Raw genomic sequence first — 27,268 nt, 5'->3', positions numbered from 1 at the left:
CCCACAAACACAGGTGAGGACGTAGTGCCCAAACACACTAACCAACAATATCCCACAAACACAGGTGAGGACGTGGTGCCCAAACACACTAACCAACAATATCCCACAAACACAGGTGAGGACGTAGTGCCCAAACACACTAACCAACAATATCCCACAAACACAGGTGAGGACGTAGTGCCCAAACACACTAACCAACAATATCCCACAAACACAGGTGAGGACGTAGTGCCCAAACACACTAACCAACAATATCCCACAAACACAGGTGAGGACGTGGTGCCCAAACACACTAACCAACAATATCCCACAAACACAGGTGAGGACGTAGTGCCCAAACACACTAACACACAATATCCCACAAACACAGGTGAGGACGTAGTGCCCAAACACACTAACACACAATATCCCACAAACACAGGTGAGGACGTAGTGCCCAAACACACTAACACACAATATCCCACAAACACAGGTGAGGACGTGGTGCCCAAACACACTAACACACAATATCCCACAAACACAGGTGAGGACGTAGTGCCCAAACACACTAACACACAATATCCCACAAACACAGGTGAGGACGTAGTGCCCAAACACACTAACACACAATATCCCACAAACACAGGTGAGGACGTAGTGCCCAAACACACTAACCAACAATATCCCACAAACACAGGTGAGGACGTAGTGCCCAAACACACTAACCAACAATATCCCACAAACACAGGTGAGGACGTAGTGCCCAAACACACTAACCAACAATATCCCACAAACACAGGTGAGGACGTAGTGCCCAAACACACTAACCAACAATATCCCACAAACACAGGTGAGGACGTGGTGCCCAAACACACTAACCAACAATATCCCACAAACACAGGTGAGGACGTGGTGCCCAAACACACTAACCAACAATATCCCACAAACACAGGTGAGGACGTGGTGCCCAAACACACTAACCAACAATATCCCACAAACACAGGTGAGGACGTGGTGCCCAAACACACTAACCAACAATATCCCACAAACACAGGTGAGGACGTGGTGCCCAAACACACTAACCAACAATATCCCACAAACACAGGTGAGGACGTGGTGCCCAAACACACTAACACACAATATCCCACAAACACAGGTGAGGACGTGGTGCCCAAACACACTAACACACAATATCCCACAAACACAGGTGAGGACGTGGTGCCCAAACACACTAACACACAATATCCCACAAACACAGGTGAGGACGTGGTGCCCAAACACACTAACACACAATATCCCACAAACACAGGTGAGGACGTGGTGCCCAAACACACTAACACACAATATCCCACAAACACAGGTGAGGACGTGGTGCCCAAACACACTAACACACAATATCCCACAAACACAGGTGAGGACGTGGTGCCCAAACACACTAACACACAATATCCCACAAACACAGGTGAGGACGTGGTGCCCAAACACACTAACACACAATATCCCACAAACACAGGTGAGGACGTGGTGCCCAAACACACTAACACACAATATCCCACAAACACAGGTGAGGACGTGGTGCCCAAACACACTAACACACAATATCCCACAAACACAGGTGAGGACGTGGTGCCCAAACACACTAACACACAATATCCCACAAACACAGGAGAGGACGTGGTGCCCAAACACACTAACAAACAATATCCCACAAACACAGGTGAGGACGTGGTGCCCAAACACACTAACACACAATATCCCACAAACACAGGTGAGGACGTGGTGCCCAAACACACTAACACACACTATCCCACAAACACAGGTGGGGACGTGGTGCCCAAACACACTAACACACAATATCCCACAAACACAGGTGAGGACGTGGTGCCCAAACACACTAACACACAATATCGCACAAACACAGGTGGGGACGTGGTGCCCAAACACACTAACACACAATATCCCACAAACACAGGTGGGGACGTGGTGCCCAAACACACTAACACACAATATCCCACAAACACAGGTGGGGAAATAGCTACCTAAATATGATCCCCAATCAGAGGCAACGATAAACAGCTGCTTCTAATTGGGAACCAGATTAGCACCAACATAGAAATATATATATACTAGATCACCCGCTAGTCACGCCCTGACCTACTACACCATAGAGGACCAAGGGCTCTCAATGGTCAGGGCGTGACAAACCTCATGGCTTGGTTTTTGCTCTGACATGCACTGTCAGCTGTAGGACCTTATACAGACAGGTGTGTGCCTTTCCAAACCATGTCCAATCAATTGAATTTACCACAGGTGGACTCCAATCAAGTTGTAGAAACATCTCAAGGATGCTTAATGGAAACAGGATGTATTTAAACTCAATTTCAAGGCTTATACATAAAAATTCTAAAGACCTGTTTTTGTTTTGTCATCATGGGGTGTTGTATGTAGATTGATGAGGGAAAAGTGTATTTAATACATGTTATAATGAGGCTGTAACGTAGCAAAATGTTAGAAAGAGTCAAGGGGTCTGAATACTTTCCGAATGCACTGTAGACACAAACACACGTAAAATACCCACATTTTGCGGGACATTCACAGGACAGTGTAACCTATATGAATACATTTGTTTGGCTATTTACTTACTTGTAAGCTCTTTGTTAGAAGCACACTTTTTGTAAGTAGGCTTAGTTATCTGTCCTCTTTGTAAGTAGGCTTAGTTAACTGTCCTCTTTGTAAGTAGGCTTAGTTAACTGTCCTCTTTGTAAGTAGGCTTAGTTAACTGTCCTCTTTGTAAGTAGGCTTAGTTAACTGTCCTCTTTGTAAGTAGGCTTAGTTAACTGTCCTCTCTTAATCTGGAATTTAGCCTGAAAGGATTTGACAAATGTGATTGGATGGAGAAGAGCCCTAGGATGATGCCCAAGTTTCCGACGTGTAATTCCGAGTTGGATGACCACTCAAAGCTCTTTTTCCCAGTTGGAGCTGTGTATTTTCTAGTTCCGAGTTGTCTCGAATGCACCGTACGTCTCCTCTTGCGCTGCACAGAATATCATATCTCGACAACGATTGGAGAAGTGTTTAACCAACAGGCTTATCTACCACATCCTTATAATATAGGTTATAGCAGGGCTCTCTAACCCTGTTCCTGGAGAGCTACCGTCCTGTAGGCTTTCACTACAACCCTGTTCCTGGAGAGAACAGGGTTGTAGTGAAAGCCTACAGGAGGGTAGCTCTCCACGAACAGGGTTGTAGTGAAAGCCTACAGGATGGTAGCTCTCCAGGAACAGGGTTGGTGAGCCCTGGGTTATATCTTGTCATAAGCGCAATGTGACTGGAAAAGAGTCAGGTTAGAATTTAAATTCTCACGAAATGAATGGGAAGACTAAAGTACGGGATACTATGTTGGTGTTTTAATAAAAAAAATGCGGGACATGACAGTTTGGTTGCGGGACGCGGGTGACAAAATACAGGACTGTCCCACACAATCCGGGTCTTATGGTCACCCTAACACACACACACACACGCCACACACGCACGCCACACACGCACGCCACACACGCACACACACACACACGCTTGACACACACACACGCGCGTGTACACACACACACACACTCACTCACACTCACTCACTCACTCACTCACGCACACACGCCACACACGCACACACACACAAACACACACACACACGCCACACACACACACACACACACACACACACGCTTGACACACACACACACACACACACACTCACTCACTCACACACGCACACACGCTCACACGCACACACACACACACACACACACACACACACACACATACACACATACACACATACACACACACAACCTCCACATACACCCTCAGCTATTGTGATACAGCAGACATCTATTACTAATTGCCTCCAGGTCAGCGGAGAGCGAACGCATGGGCAACATCACCATCATCGCCTGGCAGATAGAAGAGAGGACAGAGCAGAGAGCCACCGCGGCCCGGCAGGACACTATCAATGGCAGGGTGAGTAGCCTGTTCTGGCCTGGTCTGCCTGAGGAAGGAACACCGTATTGGTAGAAATATATGACTTAATTTGAGTCGTTTTATTAATTCAGACCATATTATCTGATATGTTTGAAGATGTACCACAGACTGTAGGCCTAGTCTGGTAAATGTTTGTTTATTTGTTGGATTATTCTTCAGCAACTTTTCCCATTTCCCTCTCATATTGCTTAAACCTGTCTGGTCAGTGGACTAGAAGGACAAGGAGAAAGGTTAAATCCACATGGTAGAACCAGGGATGTTTTACTTTCACCTGTCTGGTCAGTGGACTAGAAGGACAAGGAGAAAGGTTAAATCCACATGGTAGAACCAGGGATGTTTTACTTTCACCTGTCTGGTCAGTGGACTAGAAGGACAAGGATAAAGGTTAAATCCACATGGTAGAACCAGGGATGTTTTACTTTCACCTGTCTGGTCAGTGGACTAGAAGGACAAGGAGAAAGGTTAAATCCACATGGTAGAACCAGGGATGTTTTACTTTCACCTGTCTGGTCAGTGGACTAGAAGGACAAGGATAAAGGTTAAATCCACATGGTAGAACCAGGGATGTTTTACTTTCACCTGTCTGGTCAGTGGACTATAAGGACAAGGAGAAAGGTTAAATCCACATGGTAGAACCAGGGATGTTTTACTTTCACCTGTCTGGTCAGTGGACTAGAAGGACAAGGAGAAAGGTTAAATCCACATGGTAGAAACGGGGATGCTTTACTTTCACTCAGTCTGTTCAGCTCACTGGTCAGCTGAAGGGTGTCCATGGTGAATCAAACAGTCATAATGTCCTTTCCCTGTGTGTCTCAGATGATGCTTCAAGTGGATGACAGCCTGACTGAGTCAGTGAACATCAGGGCCAAGTCTGCATCTCTGTGCAAAGACACACTGCTTAAGGCTGGTGAGTGTGTTCCAGTGTGTGTCAGTGTGCGATTCTCTATTGGAAAGTGTGTGAGTGAGACTCCTTCATCATTCCTAGCGTACAGAGAGTTTACATTGAGAGTTCCTACAGATTTAGGAATTATGACTGACTGACACTGATTTATTCGTTGATTGATTTGCTAATTGATTAATTGATGAATGCATTTATTACATTCTGTAATGAATGATTATATTGATTGCTAGATGTTCTGACTGGTGTGTTGCTGTGCTGTCAGTTTTTGGGGGCACCATGTCTCGTATGTATCGATTCCCCACCACGGATGGAAACCACCTGAGGATCCTAGAGCAGATGTCTGACAGCATCCTCTCTCTACACATCCCTCGACAGTTTGTCAAACTACTGCTGGAGGAGGACGCTGCCAGGTACCGCAGAATACTATACTATGTTAGTGTGTGTGTGTGCGTGTGCGTGTGCGTGTGCGTGTGTGTGTGTGTGTGTGTGAATGCATGCTTGTGTGTGTGCCTGTGAATGTGTGTAGATCACTAACATTTTCTGTGTGTGTGCGTGCGTGTGTGTGTAGGGTGTGTGAGCTGGAGGAGTTGGGGGAGTTATCTCCATGTTGGGAGAACCTGAGGAGGGAGATCATTTCTCAATACCAGACCATCATCCTCACCTACCAGGAGACCATCAGTGACCTGCACCAATATAAAGGTTAGCATCCTAACCTTTATAGAACTGTCAACCACAGGAGGCTGGTGTCACCTTCATTGGGGAGGACGGGCTTGTGATAATGGCTGGAGCGGAATAAGTGGAATGGTATCAAATACAACAAACACGATTTGAGAAAATGAATTACAATTTTTAAAGAAACTGTTTGACTTTGTCTTAGCTAGCTAGGTCTTTTTTATTTTGTCTAAATTTGCACTAAGAATGGCATAATCAAGTTACTGTTGTGGGTTTGATGCTGGAAAAACAGGAGCTACATTTACTGAGTAGTGCTGTGAATAACTGTCTTTACAGTTGTTTTTTGTTTTGTTTTTGATGCTATGATGATGCCATTCCATTTCCTCCGTTCCAGACATTATTATGACCTGTCCTCCCGTCAGCAGCCTCCACTGCTGTACACCAACATACCAGAAAACATCATAACAGACTGCAAGGCTGCACATTTTAAAAACACATTACTAATATTAGTGTTGTTAGTAACGAGTGTTAACAACAACACAATGATTAGTCGTATCAATCGTACGCCAAATTCATAGTATTTTACAAAACATTTGACGTTATATACTGTAAATGTCAATGTTTAAATAAATACCATGAATATGGTGCACTATTTATAGGGCTATGCAATGATATGCTATAACATACTACTAACGTACAATACCAGTCAAAAGTTTGGACACACCTACTCATTCCAGGGTTTTTCTTAATTTTTACTATTTTCTACATTGCAGAATTGTAGTGATGACATCAAAACTATGAAATAACATATGGAATCATGTAGTAGCCAAAAAAGTGTTCTACAAATCAAAATATATTTTAGATTATTCAAAGTAGCCACCCTTTGCCTTGATGACAGCTTTGCACACTCTTGGCATTCTCTTTTACGAAATAGGGATATCTTCTGTATACCACCCCTACCTTGTCACAACACAACTGATTGGCTCAAATGCATTAAGAAGGAAAGAAATTCCACAAATTAACTTTTAACAAGGTACACCTGTTAATTGAAATGCATTCCACCTTATGAAGCTGGTTGAGAGAATGTCAAGAGTGTGTAAAGCTGTCATCAACGCAAAGGGTGGCTACTTTGAAGAATCTAAAATCTAAAATATGTTTTGATTTGTTTAACACTTTTTTGGTTACTACATGATTCCATATGTGTTATTTCATAGTTTTGATGTCTTCACTATTATTCTACAATGTAGAAAATAGTACAAACAAAGAAAAACCCTTGAATGAGTAGGTGTGTCCAAACTTTTGGCTGGTACTGAATATCAGAAACCTTCTCCATTAGCACTATAAAATAATACAGTACATGACCAAAAGTATGTGGAGACCTGCTTGTCCAACATCTCATTCCAAAATCCTGTTCATTAATATGGAGTTGGGACTCCCGTTTTCTGCCATAACACAGAATTGTCTAGAATATCATTGTATGCGTTAAGATTTCCCTTCACTGGAACTAAAGGGCCTGGAGCGAACCATGAAAAACAGCGCCAGACCATTATTCCTCCTCCACCAAACTTTACATTTGGCACTGTACATTGGGGCAGAGTGCTCCAGAGTCCAATGGCACCGAGCTTTACGCCACTCCAGCTGACGCTAGGCATTGTGCATAGTAATCTTAGGCTTGTGTGAGGCTGCTCGGCCATGGAAACCCATTTCATGAAGCTCCCTACGAACAGTTATTGTGCTGACGTTGCTCCCAGAGGCAGTTTGGAACTCGGTAGTGAGTGTTGCAACCGAGGACAGATTATTTTTACCCGCTACACGCTTCAGCACATGGCAGTCCCGTTCTATGAGCTTGTGTGGCCTTCCACTTCACAGCTGAGCGGTTGTTGCTTCTAGATGTTTCCACTTCACAACAACATAACTTACAGTTGCCCGGGGCAGCTCTAGCAGGACAGAAATTTGATGAACTGACTTGTTGGAAAGGTGGCATCCTATGACGGTGCCACATTGAAAGTCACTGAGCTCTTCACTAAGGCCATTCTATTGCCAATGTTTGTCTATGGCGATTGCATGGCGTGTGCTTGATTTTGTACACCTGTCAGCAACGGGTGTGGCTGAAATAGCCGAATCCACTCATTTGAAGGGTGGACTCATACTTTTGTACATATTGTGTATTTCATATCACTAACGCTTCAGTAACATGCTGGACGAGATTATCAATAGCGTACAGTACAACACTATCAGTAACATACGGGAAGTATCAGTAACATACGGGAAGTATCAGTAACATACGGGAAGTATCAGTAACATACAGGAAGTATCAGTAACATACAGGAAGTATCAGTAACATACAGGAAGAGTCTATCAGTAACATACAGGAAGAGTCTATCAGTAACATACAGGAAGTATCAGTAACATACAGGAAGTATCAGTAACATACAGGAAGTATCAGTAACATACAGGAAGTATCAGTAACATACAGGAAGTATCCGTAACATACAGGAAGAGACTATCAGTAGTCGGCATCATCATAACATTTCCAACCTACTCCTCTTCCAGGTCCATCCTTTAAGTCCAGTACTCTGAAAGCAGAGAAGAAGCTGGAGTTCATCCCCACTAACCTGCACGTCCAGAGGATGAGAGTACAAGGAGAGTCTGGCTATGGTAGGGGACCTGTTATATCTATCAGTCTCTATGGTAGGGGACCTGTTATATCTATCAGTCTCTATGGTAGGGGACCTGTTATATCTATCAGTCTCTATGGTAGGGACCTGTTATATCTATTGGTCTCTATGGTAGGGGACCTGTTATATCTATCAGTTTCTATGGTAGGGACCTGTTATATCTATTGGTCTCTATGGTAGGGGACCTGTTATATCCATCAGTCTCTATGGTAGGGGACCTGTTATATCTATCAGTCTCTATGGTAGGGACCTGTTATATCTATTGGTCTCTATGGTAGGGGACCTGTTATATCTATCAGTCTCTATGGTAGGGGACCTGTTATATCTATCAGTCTCTATGGTAGGGGACCTGTTATATCTATCAGTCTCTATGGTAGGGACCTGTTATATCCATCAGTCTCTATGGTAGGGGACCTGTTATATCCATCAGTCTCTATGGTAGGGGACCTGTTATATCCATCAGTCTCTATGGTAGGGGACCTGTTATATCCATCAGTCTCTATGGTAGGGGACCTGTTATATCCATCAGTCTCTATGGTAGGGGACCTGTTATATCCATCAGTCTCTATGGTAAGGGACCTGTTATATCCATCAGTCTCTATGGTAGGGGACCTGTTATATCTATCAGTCTCTATGGTAGGGACCTGTTATATCCATCAGTGTCTATGGTAGGGGACCTGTTATATCTATCAGTCTCTATGGTAGGGGACCTGTTATATCTATCAGTCTCTATGGTAGGGACCTGTTATATCCATCAGTCTCTATGGTAGAGGACCTGTTATATCTATTGGTCTCTATGGTAGGGGACCTGTTATATCTATCAGTCTCTATGGTAGGGGACCTGTTATATCTATCAGTCTCTATGGTAGGGGACCTGTTATATCCATCAGTCTCTATGGTAGGGGACCTGTTATATCCATCAGTCTCTATGGTAGGGGACCTGTTATATCTATCAGTCTCTATGGTAGGGGACCTGTTATATCTATCAGTCTCTATGGTAGGGGACCTGTTATATCTATCAGTCTCTATGGTAGGGGACCTGTTATATCTATCAGTCTCTATGGTAGGGGACCTGTTATATCTATCAGTCTCTATGGTAGGGGACCTGTTATATCTATCAGTCTCTATGGTAGGGGACCTGTTATATCTATCAGTCTCTATGGTAGGGGACCTGTTATATCTATCAGTCTCTATGGTAGGGGACCTGTTATATCTATCAGTCTCTATGGTAGGGGACCTGTTATATCCATCGGTCTCTATGGTAGGGACCTGTTATATCCATCAGTCTCTATGGTAGGGGACCTGTTATATCCATCAGTCTCTATGGTAGGGGACCTGTTATATCTATCAGTCTCTATGGTAGGGGACCTGTTATATCTATCAGTCTCTATGGTAGGGACCTGTTATATCTATCAGTCTCTATGGTAGGGGACCTGTTATATCCATCAGTCTCTATGGTAGGGGACCTGTTATATCTATCAGTCTCTATGGTAGGGGACCTGTTATATACATCGGTCTCTATGGTAGGGGACCTCTTATATCTATTGGTCTCTATGGTAGAGGACCTGTTATATCTATTGGTCTCTATGGTAGGGGACCTGTTATATCTATTGGTCTCTATGGTAGGGGACCTGTTATATCTATTGGTCTCTATGGTAGGGGACCTGTTATATATATTGGTCTCTATGGTAGGGGACCTGTTATATCTATTGGTCTCTATGGTAGGGGACCTGTTATATCTATTGGTCTCTATGGTAGGGGACCTGTTATATCCATCAGTCTCTATGGTAGGGGACCTGTTATATCTATCAGTCTCTATGGTAGGGGACCTGTTATATCTATTGGTCTCTATGGTAGGGGACCTGTTATATCTATCGGTCTCTATGGTAGGGGACCTGTTATATACATCGGTCTCTATGGTAGGGGACCTGTTATATCCATCGGTCTCTATGGTAGGGGACCTGTTATATCCATCGGTCTCTATGGTAGGGACCTGTTATATCCATCAGTCTCTATGGTAGGGGACCTGTTATATCCATCAGTCTCTATGGTAGGGGACCTGTTATATCTATCAGTCTCTATGGTAGGGGACCTGTTATATCTATCAGTCTCTATGGTAGGGACCTGTTATATCTATCAGTCTCTATGGTAGGGGACCTGTTATATCCATCAGTCTCTATGGTAGGGGACCTGTTATATCTATCAGTCTCTATGGTAGGGGACCTGTTATATACATCGGTCTCTATGGTAGGGGACCTCTTATATCTATTGGTCTCTATGGTAGAGGACCTGTTATATCTATTGGTCTCTATGGTAGGGGACCTGTTATATCTATTGGTCTCTATGGTAGGGGACCTGTTATATCTATTGGTCTCTATGGTAGGGGACCTGTTATGTATATTGGTCTCTATGGTAGGGGACCTGTTATATCTATCAGTCTCTATGGTAGGGGACCTGTTATATCTATTGGTCTCTATGGTAGGGGACCTGTTATATCTATCAGTCTCTATGTCCTTTATATCCATAATTATATCCATCTGGCTCAATGTAATTCTCTGTTTATATCTGTCTAAAAGTACTCTCTCCCCTCCACCTCCCTTTCTCCCCTCTCTCCTCCTCCCTCCTCTCTCCCTCCACTTCCCTCCGTCTCCTTTCCTAGACAGGACCTATGACGTAGTAACTATAGGGGCCCCAGCAGCCCACTACCAAGGCTTTAAGCACTGTGGTCTCCGGAAACTCATCCACAAGTTTGAGGAGGCTAGGAAACAGTGAGTACGGGCAATAGACCAGCTGTCCCAAATTACTTTCAGTCGCAGACTCTGTTTTTCCTTGAGTTAATGGTTGGGGGCTGGAACACAGTTCTAAATCATTTGTACACAAAGCCCAAACAGATAAACTATTTGACAAAGAAAGAATAACTTCACACCTTGATCACATTGGGATATGATCACATTTGCCTCTCTATTCATGCATGGGAATACTTGAGAACAGATTTAGTAATTTAAATCATTTTCAGATGATTCCCTGGTGATTGTACAGGCTTTTATGTCCAACCAAAATTATCAATTTATTTAATTATTTTTTGCTGAGAAAATCAATTGGGGCCAATCAAGAAATCCTGCTATAGGCACAACAGTTCCACATTTCATTGTTATTATTCATTTAGATGTAGAACCTTTGACTGAATTGTGCCCTTTTTTTCTTGCTTTCTGATCAGCGCATATGAGGAGGAATGGTGAGCTCTGTCACCTGGTCTGTTTATGCATGCATTGTGGGTAGATGTGTTTATGCTCTGTATAACATTGTTATAAATCTGCACGTGTCAGCACCTTTTCAATCCGGATCTCTCTTTATATCTATCTCTCTCTCTCTTTATCTCTCTCTCTTTATCTCTCTCTCTCTTTATCTCTCTCTCTCTTTATCTCTCTCTCTTATCTCTCTCTCTCTTTATCTCTCTTTATCTCTCTCTCTCTCTCTTTATCTCTCTCTTTATCTCTCTCTCTCTTTATCTCTCTTTCTTTGTCTCTATCTCTCTCTCTCTCACTCACATATTCTCACACACCTTGCAGCAGTTCTGGGTCTAGCTCTAAGCCGGTGGCCTACCTGCCCCGGGACGTGTTGAGAGCGAAGGAGCTGATTGGTCAGGTCAACACCTTGAAGACTCAGGTTTGCTACTACACCGAACGTTTGTCCCGCGCTGCCAAGGAACGCTCAGCCAACGCTCTGGAGAGAACCCTCGCCATCCTCTCTGAGAAGGTAGGAGAGGGGGAGAGAGGGGAGGGAGAAATAGGGAGGGAGAAGAGAAGGGAAAGAAGAATTGAGAAATGACCTCATGTATCTATACAATGAATGTATTTCACTGTATTAATACACACTATTATACTGTATATTTCCCTGTCTCCTCCACTCACTTTCTCCTCCTCTCCCTGTCTCTATTCCATCTCGCTCCCTGCCTCTCCTCCATGTCTCTCCTCCATCTCTCTCCTCTCCCTTTCTCTTCTCTCCCTGCCTCTCCTCCATCTCTCTCCTCTTCTCCCTCTCTCCTCCATGTCTCTTCTTCTCTCCCTGTCTCTTCTTCTCTCCCTGTCTCTCCTCCATCTCTCTCCTCTTCTCCCTCTCTCCTCCATGTCTCTCCTCCATGTCTCTTCTTCTCTCCCTGCCTCTCCTCCATCTCTCTCCTCTTCTCCCTCTCTCCTCCATGTCTCTCCTCCCTGTCTCTTCTTCTCTCCCTGTCTCTTCTTCTCTCCCTGTCTCTTCTTCTCTCTCTGTCTCTCCTCCATCTCTCTCCCCTTCTCCAGACTCGTCAGTTGGTGACAGTCTGTGACTCTAAGCTGCTGTCCTCAGCCATCCTAGCCCTTACTGCCGCTCGGCCAGAATGCATCGTCCAGAAGGGCACTCCCTCCCCATCGTCCCTCACCCCCTCTCCATCCCGCTCCCCCTGTCGCTCATCTACCTCACCCTGTCGCTCCTCTACCTCCCCCTCACGCCAATCCACCTCCCCCTCGCGTCACTCCATCTCCCCTCGCCACTCAGTATACGTGGAGGGAGAGAGGGGGAGAGGCAAGCGCTCCTCCCTACAGGCTGACTGGCATGAGGAGGACTGGGTAAGGAGACATTGATCATTTTCTGTTCAACAATTGAGAATAACAACAATATTGTATAGAATGTACAGTCTGGGCCTGAAGTTTTGAGAATGACACAAATATACATTTTCACAAAGTTTGCTTCTTCAGTGTCTATAGATATTTTTGTCAGATGTTACTATGGAATACTGAAGTATAATTACAAGCATTTCATAAGTGTCAAAGGCTTTTATTGACAATTACATGAAGTTGATGCAAAGAGTCAATATTTGTAGTGTTGACACTTCTTTATCAAGACCTCTGCAATCGCCCTGGCATGCTGTCAATTAACTTCTGGGCCACATCCTGACTGATGGCAGCCCATTCTTGCATAATCAATGCTGGGAGTTTGTCAGAATTTGTGGGGTTTTGTTTGTCCACCCGCCTCTTGAGGATTGACCACAAGTTCTCAATGGGATTAAGGTCTGGGGAGTTTCTTGGCCATGGACCCAAAATATAGATGTTTTGTTCCCCGAGCCACTTAGTCATCACATTTGCCTTATGGCAAGGTGCTCCATCATTCTGGAAAATACATTGTTCGTCACCAAACTGTTCCTGGATGGTTGGGAGAAGTTGCTCTCGGAGGATGTGTTGGTACCATTCTTTATTCATGGCTGTGTTCTTAGGCAAAATTGTGAGTGAGCCCACTCCCTTTGGCTGAGACCCCACACATGAATGGTCTCAGGATGCTTTACTGCTGGCATGGCACAGGACTGATGGTAGCCCTCACCTTGTCTTCTCCGGACAAGCTTTTTCCGGATGCCCCAAACGATCGGAAAGGGGATTCATCAGAGAAAATGACTTTACCCCAGTCCTCAGCAGTCCAATCGCTGTACCTTTTGCAGAATATCAGTCTGTCCCTGATGTTTTTCCTGGAGAGAAGTGGCTTCTTCGCTGCCCTTCTTGACACCAGGCCATCCTCCAAAAGTCTTAGCCTCACTGTGCGTGCAGATAGCCTAGTGGTTAGAGCGGGGCAGCAGGGTAGCCTGGTGGTTAGAGCGTTGGATTAGTAACCGAAAGGTTGCAAGTTTGAATCCCCGAACTGACAAGGTACAAATCTGTTGTTCTGCCCCTGAACAGGCATTTAACCCACTGTTCCTAGGCTGTCATTGAAAATAAGAATTTGTTCTTAACTGACTTGCCTAGTTAAATAAAGGTCAAATAAAAATATGTACTCACACTTGCCTGCTGCCATTCCTGAGCAAGCTGTACTGGTGGTGCCCCGATCCCACAGCTGAATCAACTTTAGGAGGCAGTCCTGGCGCTTGCTGGACATTCTTGGGCACCCTGAAGCCTTCTTCACAACAATTCAACTGCTCTTCTTGATGGTCCAATAAATGGTTGATTTAGGTGTAATCTTACTGGCAGCAACATTCTTGCCTGTGAAGCCCTTTTTGGGCAAAGCAATGATGACGGCACGTGCTTCCTTGCAGGTAATCATGGTTGACAGAGGAAGAACAATGATTCCAAGCACCACCCTCCTTTTGACGCTTCCAGTCTGTTATTCAAACTCAATCAGCATGACAGAGTGATCTCCAGCCCTGTCCTCGTCAACACTCACACCTGCGCTAACCTGTCTAGGACTAGCGGAACCCCCCCCCCCCCCCCCCCCCCCGCACCAGCCAGTGAAAGTGCAGGGCGCCAAATTCAAAACAACAAAAATCTCATAATTAAAATTCCTCAAGCATACACCATTTTAAAGATACAATTCTCGTTAATCCAGCCACAGTGTCTGATATCAAAAAGGATTTACAGCGAAAGCACCACAAACGATTATGTTAGGTCACCACCAAGCCACAGAAAAACACAGCCATTTTTTCCAGCCAAAGAGAGGAGTCACAAAAAGCAGAAATAGAGATAAAATGAATCACTAACCTTTGATCTTCATCAGATGACACTCACAGGACTTCATGTTACACAATACATGTTTTGTTTGATTAAGTTCATATTTAAAATGAACCAATGTAAATTTGAGTTTACATTGGCGTGTTACATTCAGTAGTTCTAAAACATGCTGATGATGCTGGTGATATTGCAGAGAGCCACATCAATTTACAGGATTACTCATAATAAACATCGATAAAGATACGACTATTATACATGGAACTTAAACTTCTCGCTGTGTCAGATTTCAAAAAAACTTTACGGAGAAAGCAAACCATGCAATAATCTGAGCCTTTAGACAATAAGCCTTTAGACAACAAAGCAGCCAAAAATATACCCATATTGGGTGGTCAACATTACTCAGAAATAGCATTTTAAATATTCGCTTACCTTTGATGATCTTCATCAGAATGCACTCCCAGGAATCCCAGTTCCACCATAAATGTTTGATTTGTTCGATAATGTCCATCATTTATGTCCAAATATCTTCTTTTGTTAGGGCGTTTGGTAAACAAATCCAAAAGCACGTTCATGTCGCGCCGACCGTCGGATGAAAAGTTCAAAAAGTTCCGTTACAGCCCGTAGAAACATGCCAAACTAAGTATGGAATCAATCTTTAGGATGTTTTTAACATAAAACGTCATTAATGTTCCAACCGGACAATTCCTTTGTCTGTACAAATGAAGTGGAACGTAGCTACCTTTCACGTGAGCGCGCCAGACCGAGGCTGTGGCACTCTGCCAGACCGAGGCTGTGGCACTCTGCCAGACCGAGGCTGTGGCACTCTGCCAGACCGAGGCTGTGGCACTCTGCCAGACTGAGGCTGTGACACTCTGCCAGACCACTCACGCAAAGAGCCCTTATGAGCCCCTCCTTTAGAGTAGAATCCTCAAAACAGGTTCTAAATACTGTTGACATCTAGTGGAAGCCTTGGGAAGTGAAACATAACTAATATCACCCTGTATCATCAATGGGGGCCGAGTTGAAAAAGTACAAACCACAGATTTCCCACTTCCTGGCTGGATTTTTTCTAAGGTGTTTGCCTGCCATATGAGTTCTGTTATACTATCATTCAAACAGTTTTAGAAACTTCAGAATGTTTTCTATCCAAATGTACTAATTATATGCATATTCTAGCTTTTACGGCTGAGTAGCAGGCAGCTTAATTTGGGCACGTTTTTCATCCAAGCTACCAAATACTGCCCCCTACCCCAAAGAAGTTAACGAGAGAATCACTGACATGATGTCAGCTGGTCCTTTTGTGGAAGGGCTGAAATGCAGTGGAAAATAATTTGGGGGATTCAGTTCATTTGCATGGCAAAGAGGGAGTTTGCAATTAATTGCAATTCATCTGATCACTCTTCATAACATTCTGGAGTATATGCAAATTGCCATCATACAAATTGAGGCAGCAGACTTTGTGAAAATTAATATTTGTGTCATTCTCAAAACTTTTGGCCACGATGTGTATATACAACGTTTATTTCATATTTAATCCCTCTATCTTTCTGTGACGCTCTCCCTCCACCCGGCCCTCTGACCCACCCTCTCTACCCTCCAGGAGAAGGTGTGGTTAAATGTAGATAAGAGTCTGGACTGTGTGATCCAGAGGGTGGAAAGACTGCTGGCCAAAGACAGGCTGCAAAGTGACAGCAGCAGTGAGGATGTGTTCCTGGATGCTCAGCAGCTGACCAACTCCATTACTAAGAGAAGTAAACATGCACATACATTCACATACTAGTCAAATGGATCTATTGAAGTGAAATAGGATATTTAACTAGACATTCCTGATTTTCAAACTAACTGATTGAGGGAAGGTATTTCAGTTTTTTATTTGTAATGCATTTGCAAAAATGTCCAAAAACCTGTGTTTGGGAATGATTGATGGATGGGTGGGTGGGTGGATGTGTGGCCAGGTGGGTGTATTGGTTTAGAAGTTGAGGTTAGGGGATAAAAGTGAATGTGTGTGAATCCCATGAGGTATCCATGGAAACAGGGAAGCCTTCTGGATACACCCTGGACCGTCATCTTCATCACCTCTTCTTCCTCCATCATCATCATTGTCATCATTCCCTCATCTGAGCACCACATGTCAATCAAACCATGAAAGACAAAAGCACTGTAGGTTCACGGCCACTTTGACTGTTCTATATTGTAAAATCATTCTTTAACTAGCAGGCATAAATACTGATGTTATAACACTGATGTTATGCTCTTCTCTCCCCTCTAGACAGCAGCCCAGACATAGAAAAAGAAAAGCCCTCCCCAGGTAGGAGCAAGATTGTGTGTGTGTGTGTGTGTGTGTGTGTGTGTGTGTGTGTGTGTGTGTGTGTGTGTGTGTGTGTGTGTGTGTGTGTGTGTGTGTGTGTGTGTGTGTGTGTGTGTGTGTGTGTGTGTGTGTGTGTGTGTAAATGTCTGTGCATATATACTGTATAACCTCTCTCCTGTCTGTACCAGGTGAATGGAGTGATGCATTGTACCCTCTCCTGACCACCCTGTCAGAGTGTGTGTCTCTAATGAGTGACAAGGCTAAGAAGTCCATGGTGTTCCTCCTAATGCAGGACAGTGCTCCCACCATCGCCATGAACCTCACGCTACAGTACCGAAGAGATGTGGTCTTCTGTCAGACGGTGGGTTTACACACACACACACACACGCGCAGGTACATGCATGTGTGTGTACACACTCACACAACACCACTCTTGCATTGCAGCATAACTAGATGGATTTAATTGCTGTTCTATAATATACATTGTTATTGAATTGATCAATAACATTGTTATTATAGATGTTTGACAGATTATATAGATGATTATAGTTGTATAGGTTATTGACAGTTGTATTGGTGTGTTCCACTATGTAGCTGTCAGCTCTGATCTGTGGCTTCGTCATCAAGCTGAGGAACTGTCTCTGTGACGACGGCTTCCTCAGGCAGCTCCATACCATCGGCCTGCTGGTCCAGCATGAGGGCCTGCTTAGCACCTATGGTAACCTCCTGTGTGTGTGTGTGTGTGTGTGTGTGTGTGTGTGTGTGTGTGTGTGTGTGTGTGTGTGTGTGTGTGTGTGTGTGTGTGTGTGTGTGTGTGTGTGTGTGTGTGTGTGTGTGTGTGTGCGTTCTTGTGTTTTCTTTAATGAAAATACACACACCCAGGCACACATGATTATGTTGATCTGAAACCCACTTTTTAAATTTTTTAATGACATCTGAAATATACTCTGACCCCTTACTCTTAAATTATGACCACTGAAACCTACTCTGTCCCCTTACTCTTAAATTATTACCACTGAAACCTACTCTGGCCCCTTACTCTTAAATTATGACCACTGAAACCTACTCTGACCCCTTACTCTTAAATTATTACCACTGAAACCTACTCTGACCCCTTACTCTTAAATTATTACCACTGAAACCTACTCTGGCCCCTTACTCTTATATTATGACCACTGAAACCTACTCTGACCCCTTACTCTTAAATTATTACCACTGAAACCTACTCTGACCCCTTACTCTTAAATTATTACCACTGAAACCTACTCTGGCCCCTTACTCTTATATTATGACCACTGAAACCTACTCTGACCCCTTACTCTTAAATTATTACCACTGAAACCTACTCTGACCCCTTACTCTTAAATTATTACCACTGAAACCTACTCTGACCCCTTACTCTTAAATTATGACCACTGAAACCTACTCTGACCCCTTACTCTTAAATTATTACCACTGAAACCTACTCTGACCCCTTACTCTTAAATTATGACCACTGAAACCTACTCTGTCCCCTTACTCTTAAATTATTACCACTAAAACCTACTCTGTCCCCTTACTCTTAAATTATGACCACTGAAACCTACTCTGACCCCTTACTCTTAAATTATGACCACTGAAACCTACTCTGACCCCTTACTCTTAAATTATGACCACTGAAACCTACTCTGACCCCTTACTCTTAAATTATGACCACTGAAACCTACTCTGACCCCTTACTCTTAAATTATGACCACTGAAACCTACTCTGACCACTTGTTCTCTTCAATCCTAAAGGGGATGAGCTGGCCATGTTGGAGGACATGAGTGTTGGCGTGATGGATCTGCGGAACGTCACCTTTAAAGTCACCCAGGCAACCTCGGTCTTCGGCCCAGACATGCTGCCTGTCATCACCGGGAACCGGGACGGCTTCAACGTCAGGGTTCCGTTACCAGCGCCAATGTTTGATGCGTTGCCCCGGGAGATCCAGAACGGCATGCTGCTGCGGGTGCAGCCTGTTCTCTTCAATGTGGGAATCAATGAACAGCAGACATTGGCAGAGAAGTGAGTGAACGAGAGAGGAGATGGGAGGAAAGATGAGGAGAGGTGATGGAGGGAGGGAGGAGAGGTGATGGAGGGGTGATGGAGGGTGAAGGTAGGAGAGGTGATGGAGGGAGGAGAGTGGATGGAGGGAGGAGAGGTGATGGAGGGGGTGGTGGAGGGAGGAGAGGTGAGGTGATGGAGGGAGGGAGGGTGATAGATGGATGGAGTGATGGACGATAGGTGATGGAGGGGTGGTGGAGGGAGGAGAGGTGATGGCGGGAGGGAGGGAGGGAGGTGATGGATGGATGGATGGAGGGAGGAGAGGTGAGGGAGGGAGGGAGGGAGGGAGGGAGGGAGGGAGGGAGGGAGGGAGGGAGGGAGGGAGGGAGGGAGGGAGGGAGGGAGGGAGGGAGGGAGGGAGGGAGGGAGGGAGGGAGGGAGGGAGGGGAGGGAGGTGATGGATGGATGGAGGGATGGAGGGACGAGAGGTGATGGAGAGAGGGAGGAGAGGTGATGGAGGGAGGACCAGCAGCACAATGTAAGAGAGGGGTAGTCAAAAGGTGTGTTACCATGGCAATGGCAGCCAGCTAATATTTGTGGTAATACCATTTGATTGATGAAAGTTACCTCCAATAATCACGAGTTGCACGAGGTGCTTGTTAAGAAATGCTGATGTGTTGTAGCTTTGCTGAATGAGCAATACCGTGTATAAAATACAATCTGTCTGTCTGTCTGTCGATCTGTGTATTTATAGGTTTGGAGACACATCTCTCCAGGAGGTGATTAACATGGAGAATATGGCTCGTCTCAGCTCCTACTACGACCAGTACAAAGAGGTCCTGCCTGAGGACTGTGAGTCATAAACAACCTCATCTTAACCTCAACCCCTAATTAAGTGGGCAACAACCGGGTTCCTAAAATGTACGTCAGTGCAATAATCCTCTCTTCTCTCTCCTCTTCAGGCCTCCCTCGTACCCGTAGTCAGACCAGCCTGCCTGAGCTGCTGAAGCTGCTCGGTCAGAACATCAGTGCCAGGAAGAGCAAGAATGTAGAGATCCTGTGGCAGGCAGCGGAGGTAGAGACATTCTCCCCTTTTTCTCTCTCTCTCTCCACAAGATCCTATTTTGCAGCACTCTGAATGAGCTGAAGTCTTTGCCTGACTCTCTACTCTCACCCATTCTCCTCTGCTCCCCACTTCTTTCTCTCTCTCTCCCTGTCTCTCGCTCTCTCCCTTCCCAGGTGTGTCGGCGTCTGAACGGCGTGCGTTTCACCAGCTGTAAGAGTGCTAAGGATCGTACAGCCATGTCTCTAACCCTGGAGCAGTGTCTGATACTCCAGCAGGAGCACGCCATGGCCCCACAGGTCTTCTTCCAGGCCCTCGACTGCATGCGCAGGTGAGCCAGCCACACAACTGCCTGAACAAAAAGAGACAAGACATTGTAACGTCTACCATGTGGAATTAGAAGAAAATAAAGAATTCTGTCCATGTTTATAATAACTTTATGTAGTATAACTCCATCTCCAATTGATCTTTTAAACCCTCCCCCTATCCTTCTCTCTCCTGGCCTCTTCCCTCCCCTCCCCCCTCTCATTCTCTTTCCTCTCCTTCCCCTCTCATTCGCTCTACCCTCCTTTCCGTCTCTCTCCTCTCCTTTTCTCTCCTCTCCCTCTCTCCTTCTCTCCTCTCTGCTCCCCTCCCTATTCTACCCTCCCCTCCCCCCTCCTTCTCTTTCCTCTCCTCTCCTCCTTCCAACAGTGAGGGCTGCAGACGAGAGAACACCATGAAGAATGTAGGATGTCGTAAATACGCCTTCAACTCCCTCCAGCTGAAGGCCTTTCCCAAACAGTACCGCCCCCCTGAGGGCACCTATGGGAAAGTAGATACCTGATTGGACAGCTGCCCATCTCTCGAAGTAGCCAATAGAAGGGGACAGAGACTAGACAATGTCAACGTCAGCAACAACATAAAAACAAAATAACTTCATGAAAGCAACCGATCCCTTTCTATAGTGCTGACTCACTGTAGATGTTATCTGTGGTAGATTGATAGCGCTTCCCTCTCCTTTGCGATTAGTATCTCTGCAATATGGCATGAGAACCACTACACGCACACAACAACAACAACAACTTAAAAACAGCTTTTGAAATACATTGTCACAGATTGTATTGATGTAAAAAAAACTTTAGTTCTAGAGCTGCAGTTGTTTTAGTTATCATGTGGCCTGGGTTCTTACCACTGTCTCTCATGGAACTTCAAAGTGAAAATTACTCTTAAGTCAATTTAAAGAGAACAAAACCTTTGTGTACAGAGCATCAGTGTGTTATTTGCTCATGATTATACACAAGAATTAGATGTAGACACTTGTATCTGTGATGTATGAAGACCCATCCCAAACGTATATGATAATGCAGCTACTGGACAGGGTTAGTGCAAAATGGAGCGCCACTATGCTGTGTTTTGGTTTTTCTACTGAGTCAAACAGTTGTAGTGACAAGGTTCATCTTTCCCTTGGCCACTGCATGTTTATTTTATGTTGTATATCTTGTCATTGAGTGCATGGTACAATGCTCCATTATATTAGATGCAAGCATGGATGGGGTTCACACACAACCAAATTCATCCAAAAACAACTAAATTAAAATATATGATCACATGCTTGTAGATTGTATTCAACTGAAAAATAACATAGTGTCCAAATCTTGCACTCCCCCCAACCCCTGTCTGTTCATAAAGTACTGTTTAGATCCATGACCCAGGTGGTAGGCATATTAACTTTAAATCAAACTATAGACTCAGTCAAACTATAACATATTAGCTTAGAGTAAGGACCAGTGTTATAAGAAATATTATGTGGGCAGCTTTTCTCTGCGAGTTTCATCTCTTTTAAGAACCCCAGAGGAATACTACAACACTGATAGAAGCTAACTCACTCTGACGCTGCAGAGGGCGCCTGGCGGACTGGACCACCACAGGAGCAACAAAACACGGCTATATTTGTACATCCGATGGACAGAAACAGAAGTGTCTTACTGTTGAATGCGTTAGATAGAAAAGCCTGACATTATTATTGTAGGTTTGGATATAATGGACTGGTAAACTGCATAGAAAGAAGTCTGTTTAAAATGCACAGCGTTATATGTTAAATTGTACTGTGAACCCCTCACTAGCTTCTGTTTCCATGTTTATCAGTAGCTTTTATTGCACATTACAGAGACAGTTTATTTTTATTTAGGAAAACATTTTTTAACTTTATTTTGCTGAATATTATTGATGCACTGAAAATTGCTGAAAAAAGTTGCCAAAATGCTGCGAGTTTTATCCATTTAATTTGACATGTATGTATTTTTCTTTGCATGTATTGAGCCACACACTTTCAGGTGAAACATCTGTATCTGTACAGGTACTGGCTTTGCTGTAAAATGTGCTTTCCCCCTCAACTCTGTCATTTACAATTAAAATATGAGCAGTAAACTGTTTCACCATATTCTGTGATATGTAAAGTATACCTCTGGTCTTTATAGTCTGTCTGTCTGTCTGCATGTCTGTGATATGTAAAGTATACCTCTGGTCTTTATAGTCTGTCTGTCTGTCTGCATGTCTGTGATATGTAAAGTATACCTCTGGTCTTTATAGTCTGTCTGTCTGCATGTCTGTGATATGTAAAGTATACCTCTGGTCTTTATAGTCTGTCTGTCTGTCTGTCTGCATGTCTGTGATATGTAAAGTATACCTCAGGTCTTTATAGTCTGTCTGTCTGTCTGCATGTCTGTGATATGTAAAGTATACCTCTGGTCTTTATAGTCTGTCTGTCTGTCTGCATGTCTGTGATATGTAAAGTATACCTCTGGTCTTTATAGTCTGTCTGTCTGTCTGCATGTCTGTGATATGTAAAGTATACCTCAGGTCTTTATAGTCTGTCTGTCTGTCTGCATGTCTGTGATATGTAAAGTATACCTCTGGTCTTTACAGTCTGTCTGTCTGTCTGCATGTCTGTGATATGTAAAGTATACCGCTGGTCTTTATAGTCTGTCTGCATGTCTGTGATATGTAAAGTATACCTCTGGTCTTTATAGTCTGTCTGTCTGTCTGCATGTCTGTGATATGTAAAGTATACCTCTGGTCTTTATAGTCTGTCTGTCTGTCTGCATGTCTGTGATATGTAAAGTATACCTCTGGTCTTTATAGTCTGTCTGCATGTCTGTGATATGTAAAGTATACCTCTGGTCTTTATAGTCTGTCTGTCTGTCTGCATGTCTGTGATATGTAAAGTATACCTCTGGTCTTTATAGTCTGTCTGTCTGCATGTCTGTGATATGTAAAGTATACCTCAGGTCTTTATATTATGTCTGTCTGTCTGCATGTCTGTGATATGTAAAGTATACCTCTGGTCTTTATAGTCTGTCTGTCTGTCTGCATGTCTGTGATATGTAAAGTATACCTCTGGTCTTTATATTATGTCTGTCTGCATGTCTGTGATATGTAAAGTATACCTCTGGTCTTTATAGTCTGTCTGTCTGTCTGCATGTATGCAGGGACGCACATGCGCACACACACACACACACGCACACACACACACACACACACACACACACACACACACACACACACACACACACACACACACACACACACACACACACACACACACACACACACACACACACCATTCTAAATGATCTTGATAAGGCGTCTTTAAGACCTTGAACTTTCTTTCCCTTCTTAACCTTTCAGTCTCTTAGTAGACTTGACTGCTTTAATTCAGCTGTTGCATAGCAACGTTTTAAACAAACAATGTTCTCCGATTTACTCCTGTAAAATAAGGAGCTCATGCATTGTAATGCAGTGTTTTACCCACTGGAGAGAGATAGATACATTAAGTCAGCCACCGATTGTGCAAGTTCTCCCACTTAAAAAGATGAGAGAGGCCTGTAATTTTCATCATAGGTACACTTCAACTATGACAGACAAAATGAGAAAAAAAATCCAGAAAATCACATTGTAGGATTTTTTATGAATTTATTTGCAAATTATGGTGGAAAATAAGTATTTGGTCACCTACAAACAAGCAAGATTTCTGGCTCTCACAGACCTGTAACTTCTTCTTTAAGAGGCTCCTCTGTCCTCCACACTTACCTGTATTAATGGCACCTGTTTGAACTTGTTATCAGTATAAAAGACACCTGTCCACAACCTCAAACAGTCACACTCCAAACTCCACTATGGCCAAGACCAAAGAGCTGTCAAAGGACACCAGAAACAAAATTGTAGACCTGCAACAGGCTGGGAAGACTGAATCTGCAATAGGTAAGCAGCTTGGTTTGAAGAAATTAACTGTGGGAGCAATTATTAGGAAATGGAAGACATACAAGACCACTGATAATCTCCCTCGATCTGGGGCTCCATGCAAGATCTCACCCCGCGGGGTCAAAATGATCACAAGAACGGTGAGCAAAAATCCCAGAACCACACGGCGGGACCTAGTGAATGACCTGCAGAGAGCTGGGACCAAAGTAACAAAGACTACCATCATTAACACACTACGCCGCCAGGGACTCAAATCCTACAGTGCCAGACGTGTCCCCCTGCTTAAGCCAGTACATGTCCAGGCCCGTCTGAAGTTTGCTAGAGAGCATTTGGATGATCCAGAAGAAGATTGGGAGAATGTCATATGGTCAGATGAAACCAAATTAGAACTTTTTGGTAAAAACTCAACTCGTTGTGTTTGGAGGACAAAGAATGCTGAGTTGCATCCAAAGAACACCATACTTACTGTGAAGCATGGGGGTGGAAACATCATGCTTTGGGGCTGTTTTTCTGCAAAGGGACCAGGACGACTGATCCGTGTAAAGGAAAGAATGAATGGGGTCATGTATCGTGAGATTTTGAGTGAAAACCTCCTTCCATCAGCAAGGGCATTGAAGATGAAACGTGGCTGGGTCTTTCAGCATGACAATGATCCCAAACACACCGCCCGGGCAATGAAGGAGTGGCTTCGAAAGAAGCATTTCAAGGTCCTGGAGTGGCCTAGCCAGTCTCCAGATCTCAACCCCATAGAAAATCTTTGGAGGGAGTTGAAAGTCCATGTGGCCCAGCAACAGCCCCAAAACATCACTGCTCTAGAGGAGATCTGCATGGAGAAATGGGCCAAAATACCAGCAACAGTGTGTGAAAACCTTGTGAAGACGTTTGACCTCTGTCATTGCCAACAAAAAGTATATAACAAAGTATTGAGATAAACTTTTGTTATTGACCAAATACTTATTTTCCACCATAATTTGCTAATAAATTCATAAAAAATCCTACAATGTGATTTTCTGGATTTTTTTTCTCATTTTGTCTGTCATAGTTGAAGTGTACCTATGATGAAAATTACAGGCCTCTCTCTCATCTTTTTAAGTGGAAGAACTTGCACAATTGGTGGCTGACTAAATACTTTTTTGACCAACTGTACATACAGTCTACTACTCAATGTGGAGTAGCATGAGCGGCAACACCGAACACTGCCTTTCGCTCAGCAGCTAACACCTTCTCCAAACTACTCTGCGGACTGCAGCGCCACTGTTGCTGCAATTTGAGGACAGCACGTTGCAATAGCGAATCTACACGCCGAAATATTCGCTGCCTCACTGTCGCCTCACTGTCGCCAGAAAAAAGAAAAGCACAACCATGAAAATCTTTCAAACATTTCACTGAAGCGAGACAGCCCGGTAGTCAGCAATACGATTATCGAGTTTGCATGTTGGAGGAGCATTGGAGTGTGGTGCATATATACACACTTTAAATTAATAACATAAATTGAAAGTGTAGGCTTGTGGGTAGTCGACTATACCTGGGTAGTAGGCCTATGCCACAAATTCAAAGGCTGTATACAGTCGTGGCCAAAAGTTTTGAGAATGACACAAATATATATTTTCACAAAGTTTGCTGCTTCAGTGTCTTTTTGTCAGATGTTACTATGGAATACTGACGTAAAATTACAAGCATTTCATAAGTGTCAAAGGCTTTTATTGACAATTACATGAAGTTGATGCAAAGAGTCAAGGTCTTTTTCAAGACCTCTGCAATCCACCCTGGCATGCTGTCAATTAACTTCTGGGCCACATCCTGACTGATGGCAGCCCATTCTTGCATAATCAATGCTTGGAGTTTGTCAGAATTTGTGGAATTTTGTTTGTTCACCCGCCTCTTGAGGATTGACCACAAGTTCTCAATGGGATTAAGGTCTGGGGAGTTCATCCTGTTTCCATTGATCATCCTTTAGATGTTTCTATAACTTGATTGGAGTCCACATGTGGTAAATTCAATTGATTGGACATGATTTGGAAAGGCACAGAACTGCCTATAAAAGGTACCACAGTTGACAGTGGAAGGCTCTCCTCAGTAAAAGGCACATGACAGCCCGCTTGGATTTTGCCAAAAGGCACCGGCCCAGCCAGAGCCCGGACTTGAACCCGATGGAACATCTCTGGAGAGACCTGAAAACAGCTGTGCAGCAACGTTCCCATCCAACCTGACAGAGCTTGAGAGGATCTGCAGAGAAGAATGGGATAAACTCCCCAAATACAGAGTTGCCAAGCTTGTGGCGTTATATCCAAGAAGAGTTGCGGCTGTAATCACTGACAAAGGTGCTTCAACAAATTACTGAGTAAAGGGTCTGAAGACTAATGTAACTGTGATACTTCTGTCATTATTTTTATTATAAATGAGAGAAAAAATGCAATTTAATAAACAATTGAATACATTTTAGAATAAGGCTGTAACGTAACAAACTGTGGATAAAGTCAAGGGGTCTATGTACTTTCCAGAAGGCACTGTATAGTGTTGTTGTGTTCAGTTATTTTATTGTTAAAAGGTAGATGATGTAAGACCCTGGCAATGAGATTCATATGGTTTATTTAGATAGAATTGTCAAGGCAGCTTTTTCTCTGTAAACAAACACCCAAAGAAATGTGCTTACATCATCACATGGTGCATAGAATATGCATTTAACGGTAAGAGATCACATGTTGTGGAAGGATGCTATGTAGTGTCTGTTGACCTCTCTGACAATACACTGTTGTTATCTCCGTCTCAGACACATGCCAGTGGAGCTCTACTCAATTAGAGCTCTGGAAAGAGATAACTGATTTGACATGCTGTTCTATTGAATCTGTTTACAGACGTAGCAGAGTGAGCAAAGCAGAACTGTGGAGAGAGGCTGGAGT

General features: G+C 43.9%; 1 protein-coding gene across 7 annotated transcripts in view; it reads left to right on the top strand.

Annotated features, from left to right (window-relative positions):
• LOC109905107 (inositol polyphosphate-4-phosphatase type I A) overlaps positions 1-22,540 on the top strand; it is a 44,493-nt gene extending 21,953 nt beyond the window's left edge. For 3 of the 7 annotated variants that reach the window (XM_031800198.1, XM_031800201.1, XM_031800208.1), the window contains exons 7-25: positions 3,885-3,993; positions 4,831-4,921; positions 5,178-5,325; positions 5,484-5,614; positions 8,141-8,245; positions 10,925-11,033; positions 11,483-11,500; positions 11,835-12,021; positions 12,564-12,869; positions 16,333-16,483; positions 16,752-16,892; positions 17,002-17,040; positions 17,229-17,401; positions 17,635-17,758; positions 18,817-19,084; positions 19,818-19,915; positions 20,026-20,138; positions 20,303-20,457; positions 20,820-22,540. In XM_031800198.1, the coding sequence (XP_031656058.1) occupies positions 3,885-3,993; positions 4,831-4,921; positions 5,178-5,325; positions 5,484-5,614; positions 8,141-8,245; positions 10,925-11,033; positions 11,483-11,500; positions 11,835-12,021; positions 12,564-12,869; positions 16,333-16,483; positions 16,752-16,892; positions 17,002-17,040; positions 17,229-17,401; positions 17,635-17,758; positions 18,817-19,084; positions 19,818-19,915; positions 20,026-20,138; positions 20,303-20,457; positions 20,820-20,952 (2,599 nt within the window). In that variant the 3' untranslated portion in view covers positions 20,953-22,540. The remainder of the gene's footprint in view (positions 1-3,884; positions 3,994-4,830; positions 4,922-5,177; positions 5,326-5,483; positions 5,615-8,140; positions 8,246-10,924; positions 11,034-11,482; positions 11,501-11,834; positions 12,022-12,563; positions 12,870-16,332; positions 16,484-16,751; positions 16,893-17,001; positions 17,041-17,228; positions 17,402-17,634; positions 17,759-18,816; positions 19,085-19,817; positions 19,916-20,025; positions 20,139-20,302; positions 20,458-20,819) is intronic. The other 4 variants (XM_031800217.1, XM_031800220.1, XM_031800212.1 and 1 more) reach the window with 3 other exon arrangements.
• Positions 22,541-27,268: the final 4,728 nt, after the last annotated feature.

This window comes from Oncorhynchus kisutch, linkage group LG2 (assembly GCF_002021735.2).
Source record: "Oncorhynchus kisutch isolate 150728-3 linkage group LG2, Okis_V2, whole genome shotgun sequence".
Classification (NCBI taxonomy): Eukaryota; Metazoa; Chordata; class Actinopteri; order Salmoniformes; family Salmonidae; genus Oncorhynchus; species Oncorhynchus kisutch.
This window is presented reverse-complemented; position numbering and strand designations above follow the sequence as displayed.